This window comes from Mercenaria mercenaria, chromosome 14 (assembly GCF_021730395.1).
Source record: "Mercenaria mercenaria strain notata chromosome 14, MADL_Memer_1, whole genome shotgun sequence".
NCBI lineage: Eukaryota > Metazoa > Mollusca > Bivalvia > Venerida > Veneridae > Mercenaria > Mercenaria mercenaria.
Window position 1 is genome coordinate 17,910,005 of NC_069374.1, and position 23,782 is coordinate 17,933,786.

Consider the following 23,782-nt stretch of genomic DNA (forward strand, 5'->3'; position numbering starts at 1 on the left):
TTTGAACAATACCCGATGTTTGAAAACTTCGGAATCTATATTTAGAAATAAGGCAAATAAAAAAGTAAAAAGGATAGGACCAAGAGCTTTATCATTTGCGACAATTTCAGTAACATTTTGCAGTTAGAAATTTCTCCACAGTAACGTTATAACTTTCGCGTTAGATAACTGTATCGTAGTACTCATTAAATTAACGAGTCTTAAAAACACGTTTTCACCGAAAACGAGCCTTTGAGAATTGTCAGTTTGTTTTGAAATGTTAATGTAATTTCATGGATAACTCTCCCTTTACAAGCATTTTACACTGAGAGAAAAAAAGATGCCTTACCACCCTGGTAGATATAATCCTCCATTAAAGTCTGGGATAGCAGAAGATAGCATTCTAGATTTCAGCATAACCTCGTACTTCTCACTCTTATCACTTTTTCTGAGGCAGAGAGCACCATATGGGCACATACATTTACTGCCGGTGCAACTGTAGGAAGTCTTTTCAGTTGATTGTTTACATTTGGTGCGTTTAAAGATGAAGATCAGAATCATTGTGACTGGAGTTGTCATCAGCGCACACACGAGAGAAATATATATCTGTAAAATGATAAAAGTATAACATAGACAATAAACTTTATCTATCACGCAATATCGAAAAAAGGCCTGCTCACGAAAACAAATTTTGAAAAAATGTAAATTGGCTTCAGTCGTTTCGAATATAAATTTTAAGCTGGTAACACTATATCCAAACTCTGTGTCGTTCTTTTCAGTAAAGTTTTCTCAATGAGTTTTCTTCGTTATTGAGTAAAATTTTGATTTCATTCATTAGAACCAATTACAAAAGAAAAAAAAAACAGACACGATATTGCATTAAATATTATGCCATAAACAATAAGACAGCAAGGGAAATGTATTTTATTATAAGTAAAAAAAATACCAGAAGGCAACTAATAAACAAGGAGACTAACACGACCCAATTAATTTTCCTATTAAACAAGGAAGGTTAACAATCGCGAGTTCATATACAAAAATGCATTTTTAATGTCACAATTATTACACCATAGCGTCAAATCACATAGCGACCCGCTTGAAAGGAAACAAGCAGGAAACAGGCACGTTTTGATATTTGTGGTCACTGGTGTACATATCAAATCCTTTAAAACAGAATCGAAATAATATATTAGCGATTTTTGCTCTCGAAAAAATGCTTGTCGTTTAGATGGTTATTATCATATCAATTATAATTTCTTCGCATGTGAACTACAAACGTATATGACGTATTCAAATGAGATATATTATTTCTTGATAAAATTCTATAGGAATATACTTGTAGTACATTTTAAGGAAAGTCACGACAAATGATAGTTTCATACAAAATCAGGCTAAGGTGACTTTGCATCCTCCCACAGAACGGGATAAGAATTAACACATTAAAAGATCTCGCTGCCAACAAAAAAAAAATGGATGTTAGGTTTGGCTTTATGAGTTATTCCTTATTCAAGGTATTTCCCTAAATCAGCTTACACCCCGGACCATTTACCAAAACTACCCTCTACAATAGACTGTGTTTCTCAAGCATTTTATTGGCACTCACAGCACTGTAATAACATGCCGTTATCATTATTACGAAGATGTATTAAGATACGTGTGATCATATTATCTTAGAAGTGGCTCTGGTCGGAAGAAGGAGAAAATACTAAAAACAAAGTATTATATAGGTATAAGTGCAAACGACCTAAACACTTGTCTTTATGTGGCAGTCGAAGGCCATTCTTCCATATAAGAGATTTCATCATTTCACGTTTTACTTAAATTCTTGAAATCATGTCTAAGATATGACTCCAAACATACAATAATTTTAAACCAAACACTGTACACACAATATTACCTATAACTACCGCAAGACTGGATTTAATACAAGTCAACAATTCTGCCATCTTTAACAGGATCTTTCAAATAATGTCAGAAAGTAAAGACAATAAAATAACACAAAAACTTTTTTCACAGGCAAACTGGATGGCGTTCTCTCATAGCAGCTAACATTAAAAAATTAAAGATCATGTCTCATTTATGACTCCTAAAGTACGAGGCTAAACTTGTATCCCTTGAATTGTCAATTGTTTTGCTTCTGACTGGTTTGAAGTAAATATTTTTTTTTTTCAAATCAATTTACAAGACTTTAGTTTAATGCATCATGGATATGATAACGATATATATTGCAATACACTGATAGGACGCAATTTAGTAAATACCTCTTTCGAATTGTATCCTTTTGTCCAGTCAGTTTGATATTATTACATAATATAAAAATATACATGTTTGTACCTGTTTAGCTGTGAAACGCAATGGTCCAACTTGAATGAGTGGCGGGGACTGGTACTCTGGTTCTGGGTTGAAGAACATTGCGTTGGAAATCATAGTGAGAAATATATACACAAGTGCACAGGAAGATCTCTGTACTCTGGTGAATGAACTGATTTGTGGCCGATACAAAATAGACACCCACATATGACTCTCAGACAGGCGATCTCTGGTCTGATAGAAGAACCGTGACTCAAACTGCACCGGAAGTCCAGATGGAATGGCATCGATAAGTGCTTCTAAGCTTGTTTCCAGTGATAACCAGCGTTCAATTACAAATGTATATCTAAAAATGAACAACAGCTAAATAATCTCCAAATTACTAAATATATGATAGAAAAAATCGTAAGAATATCATTTAGCGGTTCAGTATCTCAATTTTCAAAACTGAAGACATTTTTTATGATACAAAAACTCGGTATATGTTTCTGTGCAGTATAATTGCGAATCATTAATTTTTGAACGTCCATTAAGCCTTAAAAATACTTGATATTATATCGCCTAAAACAATGATATTGTTGTAGTCTTCTTTTCTGAAGAAATAATCATATCCCTGATGGCAGCAGTAACAACACCTTTACACAGTTGAGCATATTTGGTCAAAATCAGTTTCTTCTAGCTTTAATTGTCTTTTAAAACACCCGATTTGTTACATATTTGATTCAATTTGGCGGATACACTCATCGTAAGGATTTGATTGTTTGAAGCCTAAAAAACATCGACATACCACTGGTGATTTGGTTGTTATTCTTCATTTACATTTTAGGACAATAACATGTGCTTAATTTTGCATTCACGCTATTTCCAACAATCTTACGCGCAATTGCATAGGTAACCATGTTTTGCCGCTTCTTCTTTATGATACATTTGACAGGAAAAAGTTCTTCCATTGAAAAGAAATGATACAAATATGCGTGTTGCCTTTTCGAATATAACAGACAGTTCATAGAGAAAAATGAAATGCAATCTGATATTTATATGTATATATAAATGCATATATATCTATTTGTATCAGTAACATTATAATTTATGTGCCAAATGTTCAAGAAAATTAAGTAAATTTCAAATGAAATTGAATTCCTTTTTTGAATTAGTTCTTGATTTTCTCGTGTATAAATATCAAATTCGATTTAGTCTTGCTTTTATTTAATTGAATACAATGCTCATACCTTAAAATAAAAACAATGGTAACACACCCTAATAAAGTGTGCGTATTAACGTATTAGGCCCCTCGTAGTAATGTTTAAAAAATGGCATTTGCTTGGTATATTCTTACAAGTGACCGTGCTTCGCACTTAGTTGCATCTTTTTCAAAACTTTTACCGTGCCGTTCTTTTATAAATGTTGTGTAATTTATGGTATTTGCTCAAGCTCAAGTAGAGACAAATTTACAAGTGATGGCCTTTATCCAAAACGTTTGCAGAGAATTCATTATTCCATTATTTTTCACGAAAGAAACATCAAACTATTGGTAAGCAATCATAAAACTTAAAATACAAACTGTCAATATTATTTTTCTAGGGTGCCTCGAGTAAACGGATTTAATGAGACAGAATTCCAACTCCAACACTGAAAAATTAAGGTCGAATCCTGCGGGTACGTTTTGAATTTTGCTAATTTCATTCAAAAATTACCTTGGGGCAGTAGCAAAACCTACTAAATTTCTTTCACAATATGTAATCTAAAGAATTAAGGCAAAATAGAGAACTTTTACCGCGTGTAACTCAGTATTTTAAAGATGTCTAACTCTACCCCTCCCGTTTCAGAAGTAAATTCACTTTGAACAGTTAAAAAATTGCTTATCAAATAATTTTTTTCCACTTTAGTACAATAAATCAATAACAAGTCTTGAAAGAAGTAAAACCTTACTAGAAAAAAAGGAAAAGAAGGGAAAAAATGTTAATCCCAGTGGGGCTTGAACCTTCGCCCCTGCCCCCTGGCAATTGCAGTCAAAGTAGGTTTATGGTAGGAATTGAATAATCTTTAAAAAGAAGGTACTGTATTATGGGCCCAATACCTTTAAATGTAATTGTAAAATCAAAAGTTATCAAGTAATCCCAGTAGTGTAATATTCCAGCTTTGTAAAGCGAAATACGTTATACCATTAAAGTCATAGCTATATTTGTGAACTCTGTGTGTGTGTGTGTGTGTGTGTCGCTATATTGTAAAGAAAATATAAAAAAAAGTTTCTTATTTTGTAATTAGTAAAATGTATATCTGTTTTCTTTGTTACGCTTATGGCAATAAGCATATAAGCTGAAAGCCTATACATGTTAATCAAATAAGGAAAGTTAACATTAAGGTATATAATAAATATATGTCAGTTTCTACATACTATTAATAACAGCGTCAAGTTCAGTGCTAAATATTATGAACAGAAAAAAAAAAACACACCTGTTTCGTTTCTCTATGTCAAACACCTCGACTTGATTTGGGTACCATGAGTCGGAATCATCTTCCCCGCTGTTGTCATGCCAGATATATAAATGTTTTATGTCGCCCAGGTGCGCCTTGGTCGCCATAAAGAACGACATAACACTACCCGTGCTGACCTCCTATTCAATAAAATGATGCAATACAAAGTCCTTTATCGAAACATGACCAATTATCTTAACCGCAGTTTGTCAGAACATTAGATATCTTTCAATAATGTATATACAATATTGTGCCAAAATATTATATTTGCAACGTTTTACAACGCACGGGTTTAGTTAGGATTTAAAATGTGCAAATATAAAACTGTGTAGCTGTTGTATACTTATAACGTCTATCAGTATCAAAAGGCATGATGGTTGTTACAATTTCATCAAAACAATTAATGTAAAGGTAAGAGAAAAGCTGTAATGAGATATTTAATTCATATCTGAAGTAATCCTCATGCAAATAGACCGCACCAATACTTTCAATTTGGGTTCATCTGACAAATGAGCTTGTTAGATTAAATACTTAATACAGAAAGAAAAGTTAATTTACATAAAAGAGTGACTTTGATTATTGACTAAAGGTTTTGTTGTGTACAGGACAAGTCGCCTCATTAATAACTTTTGCAGAACTATTAAAGGTAAATGCCACAGTTAACTATTGTATCAAAAATCATAGGTACACAGGCTTGATCTTGAATTATCTGCCCTTGAATATCAAAAAATACTAAATACTCGTATTCCAATTTTTGAGGGCAGATAATTCAAGATCAAGGCAAGGGAAATTTACATTTTAATTTTCATTTTTGGTTCAGATTTCATTTGCAGTCAGTATACACAGTTTAAGGAACATGGAAAAGACAAGGACTTTGCTGTAAATTTCGTCATGTTGATAGTTAAGGACATTTGCAGGTCTCTATATTGGCATGGTGCAAAATTTTCTTGCAATTTGTTTTCTCTAAACTTTTTTACTGACATAGAATCAACAGAAATATGAAATAAAACAAAACACAGGAATTCATGCTTGTTCATGAATTATCTGCCTTTAAAGTCAGAAATACTGAAAACTATCTACGTTCAAAGGCAGATAAATCAAGATCAAGATTTTTGATACATATTTCAATTTTAAACTTGATTCTCAGTCAGTAAACAAAGTTTAAAAAATTCTGTCCGAAGGAAAACTTTGCCCTTTATACCTACAGGCAACTGTGGCATTTACCCTTATATCCCTTGATGAGTGGCTGAGTTATGCAGCGGACAGGTAAAATACCCATTGAAATTTTCTTCCTAATGTGACTTTGACCTTGAGCTTGAGATCTGGATTTTATATACGACACTAGGTCCCATTATGGGGAAATTTGTGTTGAGTAATATAATAACTTCACGAAGGTTAGAGTTACTTACAGGACAGGAACGAAATCTTATCGATATATAACATATTGTGACCTTGACATTTGAGTCAGGGGTCTTTGTGAAAAAGACACAAAGAACGTATCTGATAATAGCTATATTTATGTCAAGTATTATTGTAACCCCTCAATAGATGGCAAAGTTCTGGATAGAATATCAATACCATGTTTACAATTAACCTCAGCGTGATATTACCTTAAAAGTATCTGAATAATTTACAATGCGCATCGGCATAGGGAGTATTTTTCCCTTGAAATAATGGAATTTATTGATAGATCGTTGAGTAACAGACCAAACAGAAAAAAAATCTGTTGTCAGATAACAGTGTGAGGCTGAACTTTAAACTTGGAGTCTGAGTTTTACACATGTCATGACGTCTAATTATGGTGAACGTGTTTTATCAAAAATATTTCAATCCATTGATGGATGAAAGGTAATGGACATGACACAAAAGTGTGGACAGATAGTCTGAATGACAGAATGTCGGAGTAACGGACGGATGGGGAAACGCAATTCTATAGTCCCTGAGAAAAGTTTTAAACGAGCAAGGGACTAACAAGAATAATATGTCATATTTTGCAATTATTAGGTCTAAAATGGTTAACGTAACAGTGTATATAACTAATATGTTAACCTACGTAGGCGTCTTTAATATCAAAACTAAAATTCAATTTTATGTTTTTTAATGGTTAGCACTATAGTGACATGTCATATCCTCATATCCTTATAAACACATTTTTTTTGAGAATAGGTTTACGGACATAAACTATGTCACGTTTCGACCTTGTCCATAAAACACGGGCTCAATTGAACTTTTATACTAAAAAAACAAGAAATATTTGTGTAATTTTTATGCTAGTTATGTTAATGTTTTATCTTAACAGTGACATTCAAGACTTTTCAATAACAAATAGAAATGTCGATCGACCTATCATGTGTCGGTGCGACGTTAAATCCAACCAAAAATAAAAAATAGAAATGTCAGCGAAATACGAATCTCCTACGCCGTGATCTTCCCCTTTACAGTTAAAAGACCTCTGCCATCTTGATATAGATTCAGAGATGTAATGCTAATATAGGTCATAAACAGAAATCAAAATCAAACAAAATAATAATAGTTTAATTTCATTTCAACGATATTGTGTTTTTTTCTAAATAACACAGTATCTGTGGTAGTCGCCGGACGAGATAATCTCTGTTCGGAATGGTAAGATAACAATAAGCACATTACAATACACAATCTTAAATTTCCCGAGATCGGAGAAATCACTTGTCAAATATATGCCAGCTATGACGACACCTGTTAGCAAATTTTAGAGAAACTCTATTAATTTTGTTATCCTTTGTATTGTTAAGTATTTAACAAATACCGTTCTTATGCCATCAAACAGTTCCCTCACACCAGTATCTCCTTTAGATCCGGTCAATATAAAGGCAATTCTTGACGTTGTTCCAGCCCCACGTCTCATTCCTGTGTATACTTTGATGATGTAATAGTTTTTGTCGTCGATTAAATTGTCCCGGAGCGGTGTTATCCCCCACTAGACAAAATATTTCGATGTAGAAAGAATCAAAGGATTTTGTATTTACAAAATATTCCGAAGCTGGGTTATCAAAACAATTCTAATATCGTACCTATGTTGGTGATACAAACTAAAATGAATCTTTAATAAACTGCTAATAAAGGACTGTCAAAAACAACGCGGAAAAACAGCAAAAAGTCAAACAAATTTTCGGATACTGCAATTATTTTACCACTCCTTGCCTACAAAACATTGACAGGCACTTTAGCGCTTTATTGCAATCGAGAAAAGACAAATGATGATATGCCAGTTTTATCCATTAAAAACATGCTTACCAATGCTTAATATAACTACGAGCATATAACTTCTTACAAATATAATATAAATGATTTGTGGGAATTTACATATAGCTTTTTTTCCGTGCAATGTTCTTACCTACCTTCAGAGTATCGCGTCTGTCCAATCTTTTCAGTACAACTATAGCAATGATGTAAATCAAGAGCATGCTGATTAATGTTCCCAGAACCGCTGCCTGACTAAGGGGAGAAAACTTTAGGAACACTGTTGCGAAATCTATTGAATTCGGAGCAACGAAGAATGAGTTAGCAAAGACCATGTCAGTTACGTCTTGGCAGAAACATGATATCTTGTTACTCTGCGGCAGCCATTCTAACTATATTATAAATAAATATATGATAAAGACAATGCTTATGAGATTACTCAAGCATGTAAAATACAAACAAACATAAACTGCTCAATTATTCTGTCCTCATTTCACTAACGGGTTTTAGATTATGTACATCAAAATATAAAGATCATATCTTTTGCAAATGATTAAACTATGTAAATATGTTTTCTTACATGAACGAGGTTTAATATGCGAAGTTCTATGCCTATTTGTCTTGTTCTCACAATGAAGAACACCTTAAATTAAAAAACAGAAACCGCCTAACAGAACGAATTTCGTACAATTTTAAGTGCTACTCACTGTACATTTATCAGAATGCCATTTTGCAGCATCTTCCTCCCATGTCAAACATGCAACCGTAATGAGAGTGAAGTTGTATGAAATCTCTTTCTCTGAAAGCATCAATCATAATACGTGATAGTATCATTGTACATGAAAACGTTTCACTAACAACACTGTATCAGTATAACATGAATAAAGTATTTATAGAAAAGGTATTAATCATGTAAATAACATCATTTGTTGAGTGAAAGATATATGAAAAATCGGGATTCTTTCCTATTTGTGGAAAAATCAGAAATGGTACGAAATTCAGGATATCTACAGCATAAATTTAGCACCTTTCCTTTTAACAAACAATCAAACAATATTAAGTATATATTCATTCCTACATTATTAATTAGTATATACACTGTAAAATTCCACAAATAAAAAGATACAGTCACAGTAAACAATCACGATACTGTACATGAAAATGCATATTCTGGAAATGATAGTAACTGAACGCGAGACTATAGAATTCCATAATCAAATGAGCCTTGTCATGAAAAAAATCAACATAGTGGCTTTGCGACCAGCATGGATCCAGACCAGCCTGCGCATCCGCGCAATCTGGTCAGGACCAATGCTGTTCGCTTTTAAAACCTATTGGAATTAGAGAAACTGTTAGCGAACAGCATGGGTCATGACCAGACTGCACGAAGCCACTATGTTGGTTTTCTCATGGCACGGCGGCTCAATTATCGATTTGATCTTGCTGTAAACGAAGTATTAAACATCCTTCACTGCGAGTATTTAAAATGCGGTGCATGTAACGTTGGATGGAATTATCAGCTAGACCTAATAACTGGTACGTAATAAAACATAGTTCGGTTAATATAATGTCAAAGTATAACAAGATTCTGTTATTCAGAACAATTACTACACTAAGGCGTAAAAATATTCGGTTTCCGGTATCCCGACCTAATCTAAATTTTAGGCCCGACCCTAAATGTTTCTATGGCCTGCCTTTAAGAATGCTTTTGTTAAAAAAGTTGCAAAACTGCACTTTCTATGCTTTAAACATAGCCAGTGATATTAGAAATGTCCTAAGGCATACCCGCTTATTTATATTCATGTTTTAACACAAAAATAATTTCCGAAAAGTCTCCCTTAATAAAAAAAAAACAACAAAAAACAACAACAACATTTTTCCGACCTACCTACCCTTACTTTTTTAAGCATGTTACCGGAAACAAAGAATTTTTTAGGCCTAATCCATATGTAAAGAACCAATAAGAGCTGTTCAACGTTATTGAATGAAATGAATGTGTTACACTTGTTTCACGACATTTTGATGTTGACCTAATATCATGTTAACAAGGCATTTGTTCAAACCGATTTCACCCCATACGTACAGCAGGAACAGATTTTTATGTGCCGACAGAAAATGTTTATATGTCTTACATTTATTTCTTTCCGCATTCAATTTACTAAACTCGTTGACTAGAACTGATAAATAGTTTGACAGAAGTTTGCATTTTATTGTATATTTTTTACATAAATTCAATTTGAAAACAGACTCATATGTAAAGCCTCTAATTTAACTAATTAGGAAATAATTTATAGCAAAAGAGTGTTTTAACACTTATTTATACACGATGTGCGGTTATGCGTCGGGCGTATCAATTACTACGCCCTCGTGAAATTATTTGTACGACGTATTACCACCCGAATGTATAAACAGTGCTAAAATACGGCTTTGGCATAAATTATTTCGATTCTAATATGGCCTTAATCTAAAACATTAGATAAAATAAAGTAGCGCTCTGTCTTGGTCGCAACAAAAACATTGACGTCATTGCATGTTAACGTGACGTCATTTTAGCGTAGGAGAGTTTTATCAAAGAAAGGCATATTGGAATTAATCATAATGAAATTATAACAAAATTAAAATGATATAGTGATGGTTATCGTGATTGCCATCGGAAACTGATACAACAAAATTAATATTAAAAATATGAAATATACCTTTTATATTCATATACATGTATATATAATTTCAGGTAGCGCGCATTTACGTTTAAATTTGATAAATGAAAAGTAAATTTTAAATAAAAGATATCAACGAAGAAATGTCTTGATTCTTCTTACTTTTGTTCGGTAACGTAAAAGATAAAACATACAACACATACTGTTTTCGGACAGCCTAACGGCAAGATGAATAAGTCCGGTGTTGCCTTTCATCTGTTGTGGTGGTATACAAATCTGCCAGTTTTTGTCCTGATGAATTGTCCACTTCAAGTTGTAATCTATTATAGATGGTGGTCCGCCAAATTTGATATAAACCAAGTAGTCGGTAAAATTGTTTCCACCAAGAGGTAAAGCAATAATACAAACAAAGTCTGTTGCCTTTTGGTAAATAAACTGATGGTACATAAATTCAGATGCATCTTCTTCGTCTACTTCTGGCTTAATTGTTTCGGCATCTGGTGTTTGGACATTCTGTTCAAAGGTCAGGAAACCAGGCGTGACACGTTTCACTGACGTTTTAACGTCAATTCGTAAGATATTTGATGTAACGAAACTCGAAGTTCCGTCTTCGTCATACATGAACACGTTCTCATTAAATTCATATGCCTGGAAAAAAAGATCAAAATTAAAAAAATACAATATATAATGTTATACAATACATTAGCAATATTGATATTGCACAGATATATCAAGAGTTTAACAGAACTCTGCCGGAACACACATTACATAAAAAAGTTTCGACAGTTTTATCACTATGCCTTCAGTATTTTTAATAACATGCCTTAACCTTATATACAATATCTGACGCCTTGAGAGTAATATCAATATTCACATGTATATGAAGTAAGTAAATGTAATATAGCAAATGGAATGATTTGCAACCGTGTTTCCGAATAACGTCAATTGTTAGAGATGCTTCTACCAAATTATACAAACCACTATTTTGATTTGCTGATTCATGTGGGGAAGTTGACAGTTACTTGCGGAGAACAGGTTTGTACTGGTACAGCATCCAGGAACACTGGTTACTAATAGGTTAACTGTCCGCCGTTACATGACTAAAATACTGTTGAAAAACGGCGTTAAACCCAAAACAAACAAACAAACTATTTTGACTTGATAACACGTTTTCAGAAAATGAATGTCTTCCTCGCATTTGAATGGTTTTCAGGGCTTACAAGCTGTAGTAGATATGTATATTTTATATGAAACACAGTCGTCATACGTAGTTTAGTTTATGAATTTCGAAATATATGTTTTAAACTGCTAAATAGGTTTTGAATAGCTGGGGCTTTGTTTAAATAGGTTGCTGAGTCTTCATATGTCTTCGAGGCAAGAATACTAGTATTAGTGATGTAAAGTGTTTTTAACCGTGATAATATTCATATACAGAAGATGATGCCTAATAGAATATGTCCCATAGAAATGCTGGTATACAGTATAATAAATTTTGTAAAGCTTTGTTTAAGCTATGACCCTTCCATAATAATCACGTATGAACTGACAACAATAGTGTTTATCGTAAAATGGCGTCATTACAAAAAGTGATACGTAAAAATTAAAACGATGTGTGGAGATAGAAAGTAAGATCTTGGATTTACAGGCTCATAACATACAAAATTCAGTTGATGTTTTATCGAATAATCTTAATTATGGCTCAAATATATTTACTTTTTACTGTAACCGACATGTTAAGTGTAAACTTGCTTTTGTTACAAAGAGGATATATCCAATATTCAATTTCAAGAATGTTTAAGTGCTCATCTAAATGCCCAATGTAAAGTTACGTACTGAGTAAGTGTAAAGCCACTTACTGCACAGCAAACAGTACAGACCATAGTCAGATAGCAAAGCCTAAAGCAAACGTCATGAATAATAAAAAGACATGTTATTTTCTCACATAATGAATGATGCAACAAATCAAAGACATCTACCCATGTGTTCTGTCTAAAGCTGTGGTTACCCCACTTGACTCGTTTTCTTACAACTTAATATAATGTACTTAAAACACTGCACTTCTCGACATTCATCTACAATTTTCAACGTTTATAGCAAATACAACATCAAGAACACATGTCTTTATCATTTGATAATTCTAAAGGACATGCCCTGCAGCAGAAACTTTCAAAAAATGAAAAACTGTATATATGAGCCGCGGCATGAGAAAACCAACATAGTGCGTTAGCGAACAGCCTGGATCCTGACCAGACTACGGGAAATGCACTATGTTGGTTTTCTCATGGCGCGGCTCATATATATTTCGAAAATGTAGAAATCGATCTTTTACTGAGCCATGCCTTATACTTTCGTCAAACGTTTCCGGTCCTACAGTGTGGATTGACCTTAACATGTTATATATACACAAGTGTAATCAATCAGTTGTGAAAGTTTCAAGTCCCTTGCTGAGTTGCTACCTTTAAAATTATAAATGTGCCATTAAATAATTTGAAAAGACATTAGGAAAACTGTTAGTAAGAGGTTTGTATTGTGTTCTTGTATCTTACTTGTCTGTGTCCCACTGTGATCCTTTGTTTGTTCGTTTGGTTCTGTGTGCGAGTGTGCGTCTGCGTGCTGTGGGTTTCATTTTTCAGGGTAAGGGATTAGGGTGTGTGTGTGGGGGGGGGGGGGGGGGGGGGGTGCTGCGTTTCTGGAACGTGGCATTCCCTGTTTGGTATTTATCTTTGTTTTTTATGTTAGTTAGTTGGGTGTGGTTATGTATTTATCTTTGGTACATGAATGTTTGCGTTATTATGGTTTACGTTGTAGTGTAACTGTGATTAAGGAAAGTATTACTCCCTTTGTATACTCATCCTTGTTCTACCTTCCCCTTAAACTTTCTCCCTAACCCCCCATCAACTTTTTTACCTCTTACCACCTCCACCCCTCTATCTATATTTGGTATAAATCTATATGTACTTGTTAAATTTTTAAAGCAACCAGTCTAATATTTGTCTATTACAGCTTCTCTTTGTTGCTGGCCTACTTTGGAAATGCATGGCTCTGAGGCTGTGAGGTTGGTGTTCTAGGCTTCCGAGAAATCTGCCTTGACCTGTTATCTTTTGTTAAGGGTATATGCTGAAATTATTTCAAATGGAATAAAACCAAATGAGCCACACAATGAGAAAACCAACATAGTGTATTTGCGATCAGCATGGACCCAGACCGGCCGACGCATCCACGCAGTCAAGTCAGGATCCATGCCGTTCTATAACGGTTCCCTCTAATTGCAATAGGCTTTGAAAGCGAACGGTATGAATCCTGACTAGATTGCGCGGATGCGCGCAGGTTGGTCTGTATCTATGCTGGTTTCAATTGTTGGATTTTTCATGACGCGGCTTAAATACTTACTGAAACAGACACCAATTCATCTCCTGTGCCCATGCTTCCTAAAGCAGTATGCAAACCATCAAGCCGAAATGATGACGTATTCGTCGGTATGACATCATTCTGTATTATTTTTGCAGTATTCTTTTTCACAAGTTGATTAGTTTTATTACTATCCTCGTTGCTACAGGTACTGCAGACTTTTAATTTGTCTTGGATATTCTTACCTAAAGCTATGGCCATTTTTGCAGCTTCTCTTGCCTGTAAAAAATGAGGTATTTACAAAAGATTCATCGGGTGTTTTTGCTTTTTGTTGATTATTAAAATGAAAATGTTATAGTCAGGGTATATTTCTCCAGGAGTCGTCAAGCAACACGTGTCAGATAGTTTAAAGTTACTTTGTTCTGTCGTGTTCCAATTTTTATTGATAAGTAGAGATCTCTACTGAGTTCACATCAACTTAAAATGATTGCGACTTTCACTGATACTGCTGTTTTAATTGATTTTAATTATGGTTTTCGTATGAATAGATTTTGTTTTCAAGAAACTATTGATAAGAATAATAAAGATCTGAATAGAATGATGTAGCCTGTAGTACGTAAACACAGCATTACATTTTTGTACTATTTCAATTAAGCCACTGATGTTTAATAAAAATCAATCATTATTATGTTTGTCTATTTACTATTTAAAAATTATTGTGAAGAATGCGTTCAGAGTTCTTAATTTAACTTTCGTTTGATCTATTTCAAAAATAAATAAACATAGCAGTTGTTTAGAAATTTATGTCTTATAAGTTTGTTTTAGGTCATTGGATATTTGTGTTTGACAGGGCTCTTTTGTCAAAGTTGCCGAACTTCGCATTTGTTTTATCTGTGGGAAGAATGACCTAGGTTCCTTGCAGTAGCTAGATAAATAAAACCATAACCTGAATTTTATAAATATAATGGATAACTGAAGACTTTCCTTGCAAACGTGTTATATATTTCAAGGGGTCATAGAGATAAATATCGTTTTTTTACGTCATTACGATGTAGAAAAAAATCTCAAGTATGCAAGAAAAGGACACAGATCGATACAGTAACAAAGTCAAGAAATATAGTCCAAAATTATAATTTAGCTTTGAAATAGAACTCCGGGGAGAGAAGCTATGTAAATTGTTCATTCTTGACAAAACATTTTCGTCAGAAGCTTGAAGAAATTATAAATAAAGGTCATGAAATATTCTGACAATAAGAATGTTTATCAACTTGTTGTTTATTAATTTGTTTCTACATTATTTTAGTGAATTCATCTGTTATCACAATGTGAATTGCACGTTAAATTAGCTGATTTGTGGGATAATACATGACTGTAGCATTTAATGTTATTTTTTACCGTAGAATTCTCAGCAAAGTAAACTTACAACATTTTTCTGTTCATCAGTCTGAAACGCCAGCTGTAATTGCATTTTCATGTACAAGAATGCTCTCTCTGTGGGTGACATCATGCTATTATCTGTGCTTATATTCTGACCTATAACCGACAGCATGTTTTCGATCTACATTAAAGGGAGAAAATACAAGAGTAATGACATTTATAATATATATTAACGGTTCTATTTTATTTTTAATGTACCTTCCTTACAGTTAAACAGTTTTTGATTTCTTTGTTTCAGATATTTACAGGGAGGTTCGTCTATCTTTAACCATGAAACAATTTTCATGAAACTGAGGTGTTCTTTAGACAACACGATTGCTATACAAGCACCTAGAAAACTGATATACATAAACACATAGACATTAAAACAGAAATTAATACCTGCGTTCTTCCGGACTTTAAGTCTCCTACTGGGCGTACTTGATTTAAATCGTCAGGAACAGCAGAATTGACAACGGCTTGAAACATGTAGTAAACCTCTGAAACAAGTGTTAAATTCCATGTAACTTCAGTGATCTATTACAGAGACTAATACAGTTATACCTATTTAGCTCTGTGGCAGAATATTTATGCCAATATCAGCTAGTTTGATTTTGATTTAGACTTAATGTGAAACTAGCATGTCTAAGTTGGTCATATTTTGAGTAATGTAGAACCGAGACAATCGACCAACAAACCGGCTGGTCATGCAGATAAAAAGTAATCAGTAAAGCTAAACAAAAAAATGATAAAGGTAGGTTCAGAAATACTTTGGAGTAAAATACGTCTTGTAAACCAAGAATGTGTTTTCAATATCATATTTACGCCGTATTATTCATTATACGGTTTAGCAGAATATGAATTTATATACCGCCAGATGTAGTTTCAATCTGTGCTGACTGATCTTCAGTTGTGTTTTCGATGTCTAGAGCGTCTTCTCCAACAATTTTTGACAGATAAATAAGATTAGCCTGTAATAACATAATCAAAACAAGCATAAACTATTTTTAAAACTTCTTTTGTATGAAGTTCAGTATACATATAGAAAATGACTAGATTAAGTAATACAAAAAGAATGTAATCGAAGAAAAGACAACTGCATTCTGCAAACAACGTCTCACTCAAGAAAATAATGACCATTGAATACAATCATTATACGACAGTCCAAGGCATCTTACGTGCCTACAAAAGATAGTAGCAAAATTACATGCACTGTAAAGGAAGCCACAGTATTTAAGATGTATACTAAACGATATGATTTTTAAAAGATAAGCGTTCTATAAATTTTATTTAATTAAATAATTCCTCTTCAATACGGACTGAATTTATATTGATAGATTGAATAAAACAATGTTACACAGTCCAATTACAACACAAGAAACTCGATATTTTACTATTAATAAAAACTGTAAAAGATCTTTCGGAATCAAAGAATGCAACCAAGAAAAATAATAGCGGACGCGGTGTGAAGGAGTCAGTTCATGAGTGGTGTAGCTGTAGCGGAACTCTATTACACATATGAGCCGCGACATGAGAAAATTAACATAGTGGCTTTGCGACCAGTATGGATCCAGACCAGCCTGAGCATCCGCACAGTCTTATCAGGATCCATGCCGTTCTCTAATGGTTTCTCTAGTGAAAAAAAAATTCTATTGTCTATTTCCAATAGTTCAGATATTACATATTTGTATAATCATTCTCGATTTTCTATCATATCTGGCTTCATGATTTCAAACACATGAAGAGTACTTTAAGTTCATATGTTTTATTCATCAAGATGTTTGCGGCTGTTTTTTGAACACAATAGCATAGAAAATCAATGGAAATAAACGCGTTTTTGCGATTGTACCTTTGTATCAAGATTGATAAACTGTGGTTTAGCTGCAAGGTTTGTGAATGCATTGGATATCAGTGAAGTTAGTAGTTTATCTCCCTTCCTTGTACCGTTCACGAGATCATTTTCGACCACTCCTCGAATCAATGCGGTCATATTTGACATAACCTGTAATAAGAAGTACTAAAGCTTTGAGACATTTGTCCTATTTATCGAAAACTGTAATCACCTTTAAGATACATTCAAGAATACTGTTTTGATATATCTAATATAGAGCTAACTACAATTATGTTGTAAATTTACCCGGTATGCTGTACAGCTTTTGTAACAGAACTCTTGTGAATATGCAGAATATGATTTGTTTTTCATATTTCTCTTACGATGTTGACCAATAAAGTATTGGTATCGTGAATACTAGCAAGCACTGTCTAAGAAAGTATGATTAAATTAAGGAGTTTGACACTAACGAAGCTTCTGTGAAAGAAAGTGATATTATGACTTAGCGATACAAAAAGGCACTATTGTCTCTAAAGGCACTTACTTGCATAAAATATAGGATTTGATTATTTGTAGGACAGAAACGATAACTTATTTTCGTTGAAGGTAAATCCAATGGGATGACTACGAGGCCTTATTCATCAAACAATTTTTAATTAAATTATGAAAAAATACATATAAAAAGAACATTGCTTATTAGAATTTGTATGATATAAAGGGTCACAACTATGATAACATTGCTGTATTTACTATTCCTTTAGACAGCAAATACAAAACCTTGAAAATCGCCGAAATATCCCCTTTTTGCTGTTCGGAAATCAAAAAGTGAAAAGAATCTTGAAAAATTGAACTTAACCATGACATACGCATCTCTCTTTGCCTGTTCGGATTAAGACAGCTTATATGATCCTATTCGTCCTTGCTCAATTTAAAGCTTGCTTTTTCTTATTCAGATTCCGATAGCTAATCAGTCATTGACAATTTTTGGTTCATTATATCATATCCAAGTGCTGATAGCAAGTTAAACCTTTTACATCAGTAGTTCAATAAATGAGATGCCAATCTTAATGTAGATAGTTAATGTCTTCTTAACAGTCGGTATTCCCAAGTTTCGTTGAGTATTTGAACTAGGAGTCTCTTAGAAGCTAAGAATAGCTTTGTCAGATAAATATTTAATATACCACAGTTATGTCCCTTAATCTAGATGAAGAAAAAGACAAAATTATAGAACCCATGTAATCTTAAATTAACAATAACTCACGTCTTGAACAGCTAATGTTGCAGGATCCAATGACTGATTAAATGCCGCAGCTGAAACTTCATCTAGGGTTCCAAAATCGTTATTACCATCCGGAGCTAGGTCGAGAACAGCTCCACCGCTGTTTAAAACACGCGGTACGGGCGGTTGCCACTCTGGTAACTAGAGATATATAGAGCTAAGAGTATCTAGAATTCAAAGTTTATTGAAATCTATCTGTCAGTTTGCAATATTGATGAGGACACACTCAGCAGTGGTGGGATACCTAAGACAAAAGGATGCTATGCATCACAGCAGCAAAATAGGGGGACAGAATTAGCGTTAGCATGTTCCATTTTAAATAAGAATTGTTCATCATGAATTTGTAAGGATAACAAACTTCAAATGTATATAAAAATGGTTTGTTATCTTCAAACATATCAGCTCTCTCAGCAACATTTCGAATAAGCCAATATTGTGTGTACATTTTGGGAGTCCAATAAATTACAAACGATTGGTACTAACTTTTCCCAAATCTTCAGAAATAATAGATGTACACAGAAAAAATATTTAGGTATATCAATTCCTTTCCTACCAATTAAAACTGAAATCAATCAAGAATGGGTCAATGAATATAGGAGAGTGACACGATTTGAAAGACCAACCTTCAAAGAAAAGAAAATAAAAAGAAAAATGTCAAAGCAATTTCTTTTCTAAGTAATGGAATGAAATCATTTGCATCACTTCGCAAAGTTGAGTGTTTCTTTTGCTAGAAAAAAAGGAAAATATTTTATATGACCTGTATCTTTAGGTCCACCTTCATCAAAGACTTAACATCTTTTATCTGCCTACAAAGCAAACTACTCCATTCTATAAGTCCATGTATTAATTGGTTGACAACATAAGCATTGCCGAACTTATAACCAAGATAACATGTCAAAAGTTGTTGTGATTGCCTGGTGAATATCTTCCGTATAAATCGGGTTACACCAAAGCAATGAAACTTCCATTAGAGCCTTGGATAATCCCTTTATTTCGTCTCAGATTCGTGTTATCCACTACAAAGTTGATTACCGATTTGTACTATGATTATTTATACCGTGATTTTTTTTATAAAATATTTGTTGTGATAAACACATCAAATTGTTATTGTTTATCCAGCAAATTCACCAAGCAAATGTTTTACATTTGAACTTTTGAATCAACTGTTTTTTTCCTCGAACACAGACAGGTACACACCGTAATATTTTAGAATTTTGTTATTATTAATAAAAAATTATAGTTTTAGTGCATCTGTAGTTTAATACATAATGAAGGGTAAGCATTAATTTGCTTAACATATTGTCCTGTACCTAGTTGCATGAAACATATTCAAGTCTTTTATTCATTTCCTCGACGTAGTATATAAATACATATTATACATCAAAATGAAGAACGTAAACATTGCATCGTATAAAATGCCGCTTGCTACATTATCAGATTTATTACCTGTAGATTTTATATGAATTTCTTTACCTCAAGAAGATGAAGATTGCTGCATACCGCAGACACAAGAGAAATAATCATGTCACTTTTACCCATATCCCGGAGTTGCTGTTCGTCAAATGGATAATCTACCTCAGTATAGCTTCGAATCAATGCAGCACCATCCGCGGTTGGTGTGATGCCACTGACATTAAATGCTGGCCTTGACTGTTACAAAAAGGATATTGCAGCTATTTATATTCTGTTTGTACAGACATTTCATTACTTTTTCTTTAATATTTAATCATTGTATAATCATTTGCGATTTGTTTTCTTTTGATCGTGCATTGATATTGTGTGTATGCACAAAGACTGTTTTGAAACATGAATCAAAAAAGGGACTCCGAGTACAAATACCTTAAGCAACTACAGAGGATTCTCCCGAACATATAAGTACATATCCGTTGAAAGTATAGAATGCAACATAACAAGAATAATAACAGATTCGGTTTGACTGAGTCTGTTCATGAGAGGTAATGGAATTTGCAACCTCTCACGCCCGCTAGAACCGGTTTAATCGGAACTTTATTACACATATATGAATGGACTCCATGGACCGTAAGGACGAGAAAAAATAATACTGGAGAGGTGTTTTTTTATAACCGCCGTAGATCTACAGCACTTAAAGGTTGCTGATGTGATAATTAATAAAATCTGTAAATGATCCTTTGGAAGCATATTATTATATTATATTACTATTATTATACCAGATTTATATAGCGCCCTTTTCATGATCAATTTCACGTTCAAAGGCGATTTACATAGCTCAAATGCTGCCATACAGGGCGCATAATTCATCCTCTACTAGTACAGACACAGAGCGATCTGACCAGAGGGACAGAGTGAGACAAAGCTCCCACGACAGAGAGATCAGAAATCAGATACAGGCTTGTCCGGCTAACTTAGCCTAGCTCGTTTCGAATAGACAGCCTGGTTCTTTAACGTGCATTCTAAATGCATATAATGCAACTGTTTGTTCTCTGTTATGCAATGTTATACGATAACATCCATCTTTGAGTTAATTATTCATAACTAAGAAGAGAAACATACGGCGGATACATTTCTTCGTCGTGCATCAAGCATTTACAAAATAATAAATCTAATGAAATATTTCTTAGTAATTTTCTGATTTTGCGTGGTCAAATGTGCCTTTATGAGCATTTATAGTCACACTCCTCGGCTGAGGATTTATCGTTTTAAGTTTGTCATGCATAAGAAGTAGAATATTATACATGCATTTAATTTTGACATGATTATTCAAATATATATCCGTAGAAGTTTTGTATGAAATGACCAATCTCAAGAATAATGATAGCTGGTCTATGTTTTAGTAAAATGGTTTATGAAATTAACAGCTCCTGTTTCATATATTAATGCATTCTTACTTGTTAATACTCAACCAGTAACGTGGTCGTTATGCTATAGCTAAAACAAACAAAAAATCCTCAGAAAACAGTAATCTTTTATTATCATTCATAATGCAACTTCATCTTATTCTTACCGTTAAAAGAAGATTTCTGGAAACCTACCTTTACAGACAAATGAATCTCTTTGTAGTTGTTAAACATGTCCGTAATACGAATGTACAGGGATGTTAGGTATAAATTGCTAGGTGATCCGACTTTAAGTATCACATGTGATCTCTGAGACCCTGTAATCAAATTGGAAATATTACATATTTGTTAACAGTCGAAATATCAAATACATATAGTTTTCCCTTGTACGCTGCGAAACATATGAATCATCAGTGGTCGGGAATTCTTACTGTTCAAACGAAAACGTACACAATTACCACACAAACACAAATTTCACATAGTATTATTTTTATGTTTTCTTACATAAAACAGTTGATATAAAACAAAAAATGCAAAACCCTACTTACATTTTGAGAAAATTTAACAGCATATAAAACTTACATTTTACTCTACACAACTGTCAAATTACTGATATTTCAGGGCTTTTAAAACCTTTTCAAACAACTGTGTCATATCTTTGTTTCGCTGCATTTGCTATAATGTCCAAGTACTAAAATTTCACAGAACTAGGCTGCAACTAGTTTTCAGCAATTGTTTATTTCTATTTCTTTTCAAATGGTATTAACATCGCGTGCAATGACATCATCCGATTCAGGTGCGTAGCACGGTCGTAAAAAGTAGTTACCATTTTTTCTAACACTATTGATACTTGTATGTCGTGTTAGAATCGAAATAATAAGTTCCCAAGTGTGATTTATTGTAGAATAACCCGAGTTTTTCGTTCTTATGCGAAACAATATACCACTCAGGCCTGCGGCCTTCGTGATATATCCTTACGCATATGAACTCAAACTCGGGTTATTCTACGATAAACCACGTTTGGGAACTTATTATTTCTTAAACATATTGACCAACACTGAAATAAGTTCCCAAGTGTGATTTGTCGTAGAATAACCCGAGTTTTGAGTTCTTATGCGTAAGAATATATCACGAAGGCCGTAGACCTGAGTGATATATTATTTCGCATAAACCACGTTCGGAAACTTATTTCTTAAATAACCCGAGATAGATTTTGCTCTACATGTATGTAGGTTATTTGCTGGTCGTGTTAGAGTATTTAATAACCAATTTCCAGAATTAACAGAGAGACATACACGCAAGCAATGCCATGACAACCATTAAGCGTGTATAAACTTTTCTAAACATTATTTAAGAAATAATAAGTTCCCAAACGTTGTTTATCGTATAATAACCCGAATTTTGAGTTCTAATGAGTAAGAATATATCACGAAGGTGATATATGGTTTCGTATAGTTTCGTATAAGAACGAAAAACTCGGGTTATTCTACGATAAATCACACTTGGGAACTTATCATTTCGATTCTAACACGACTTACTAGTATCAACAGTGTTAGAAAAAACTGTAACTACTTTTTAAGACCGTGTTAGGCACATTGATCGGATGACGTCATTGCACGCGAGTGGTTTATTGCAGAATAACCCGAGATTGCTCTTCATGTATGTAGGTTATTTGATGGTCGTGTTAGAGTTAGAAATAAACCACAATGAAAATAGTATAACTTTTTGCTTCTCCCGCAAAATAATAAAAGTAGGCGATAGACGTCTTAAAAATAATTTAACGTGCATAATGTTCGATTCAGTATACAATGACAATTAAGAGTAAGATAGCTCTCTTTTATGATTTTGATTCTACAATTAAGAGTAAGATAGCTCTCTTTTATGATTTTGATTCTGAAATAATATTTATAAAAATAGTAGATCAAATATGATAACACTCTTTCCAGGCGCTTAAACGGTGCAAAATAGCATTTGAAGTAACGTGAATATTTCTGTTTTAATGAAAATAATCATAATATTTCGCATTTAAGATTTCATATAATACGAATGCTTCTTTTATCATTATACCACATTAGGCACTACGATTGAAATGCTTCAGCTGGAAATAGTGAATTATTATATATTTTTGTTTTGCATTCATTGGAAGGAAAAAACGTGCCATTTTTGTTCACTTGGAAAAAACGGAAATCTGCACAAATAGTGTTATCTTTTATCAAATTATTCGAACTCAATGTATAAATAAACGCTTCGAGAAGAAGATATGTCTATAAGGCAAGGTAAAAATGTATATTTATATGCTAGAAGTTTACTTGTTTGTAATATAGGTTCCTCCTCCACCAAAGCACCGACAGTTTGCTGACGGACGTTGTATGTCAAAATAGGATTTACATCTACTGTTGCGGTTTTCACTTTTCTGTCGTCATTCCCTTTCCACAAGCTGCAAGTAAGCGTC

General features: G+C 33.4%; 1 protein-coding gene across 1 annotated transcript in view; it reads right to left on the bottom strand.

Annotated features, from left to right (window-relative positions):
• Positions 1-22,650, bottom strand: part of LOC123526655 (polycystic kidney disease protein 1-like 2) — a 34,640-nt gene extending 11,990 nt beyond the window's left edge. Inside the window, exons 1-16 of the mRNA XM_045305900.2 lie at positions 22,626-22,650; positions 21,526-21,647; positions 19,988-20,164; positions 18,497-18,655; positions 17,254-17,406; positions 16,276-16,375; positions 15,807-15,904; positions 15,412-15,546; positions 14,031-14,267; positions 10,844-11,288; positions 8,691-8,782; positions 8,142-8,375; positions 7,550-7,720; positions 4,744-4,904; positions 2,314-2,635; positions 329-750 (exon numbers count right to left, since the gene is read on the bottom strand). Coding sequence (XP_045161835.2) covers positions 329-750; positions 2,314-2,635; positions 4,744-4,904; positions 7,550-7,720; positions 8,142-8,375; positions 8,691-8,782; positions 10,844-11,288; positions 14,031-14,267; positions 15,412-15,546; positions 15,807-15,904; positions 16,276-16,375; positions 17,254-17,406; positions 18,497-18,655; positions 19,988-20,164; positions 21,526-21,647; positions 22,626-22,650 — 3,053 coding nt within the window. The remainder of the gene's footprint in view (positions 1-328; positions 751-2,313; positions 2,636-4,743; positions 4,905-7,549; positions 7,721-8,141; positions 8,376-8,690; positions 8,783-10,843; positions 11,289-14,030; positions 14,268-15,411; positions 15,547-15,806; positions 15,905-16,275; positions 16,376-17,253; positions 17,407-18,496; positions 18,656-19,987; positions 20,165-21,525; positions 21,648-22,625) is intronic.
• Positions 22,651-23,782: the final 1,132 nt, after the last annotated feature.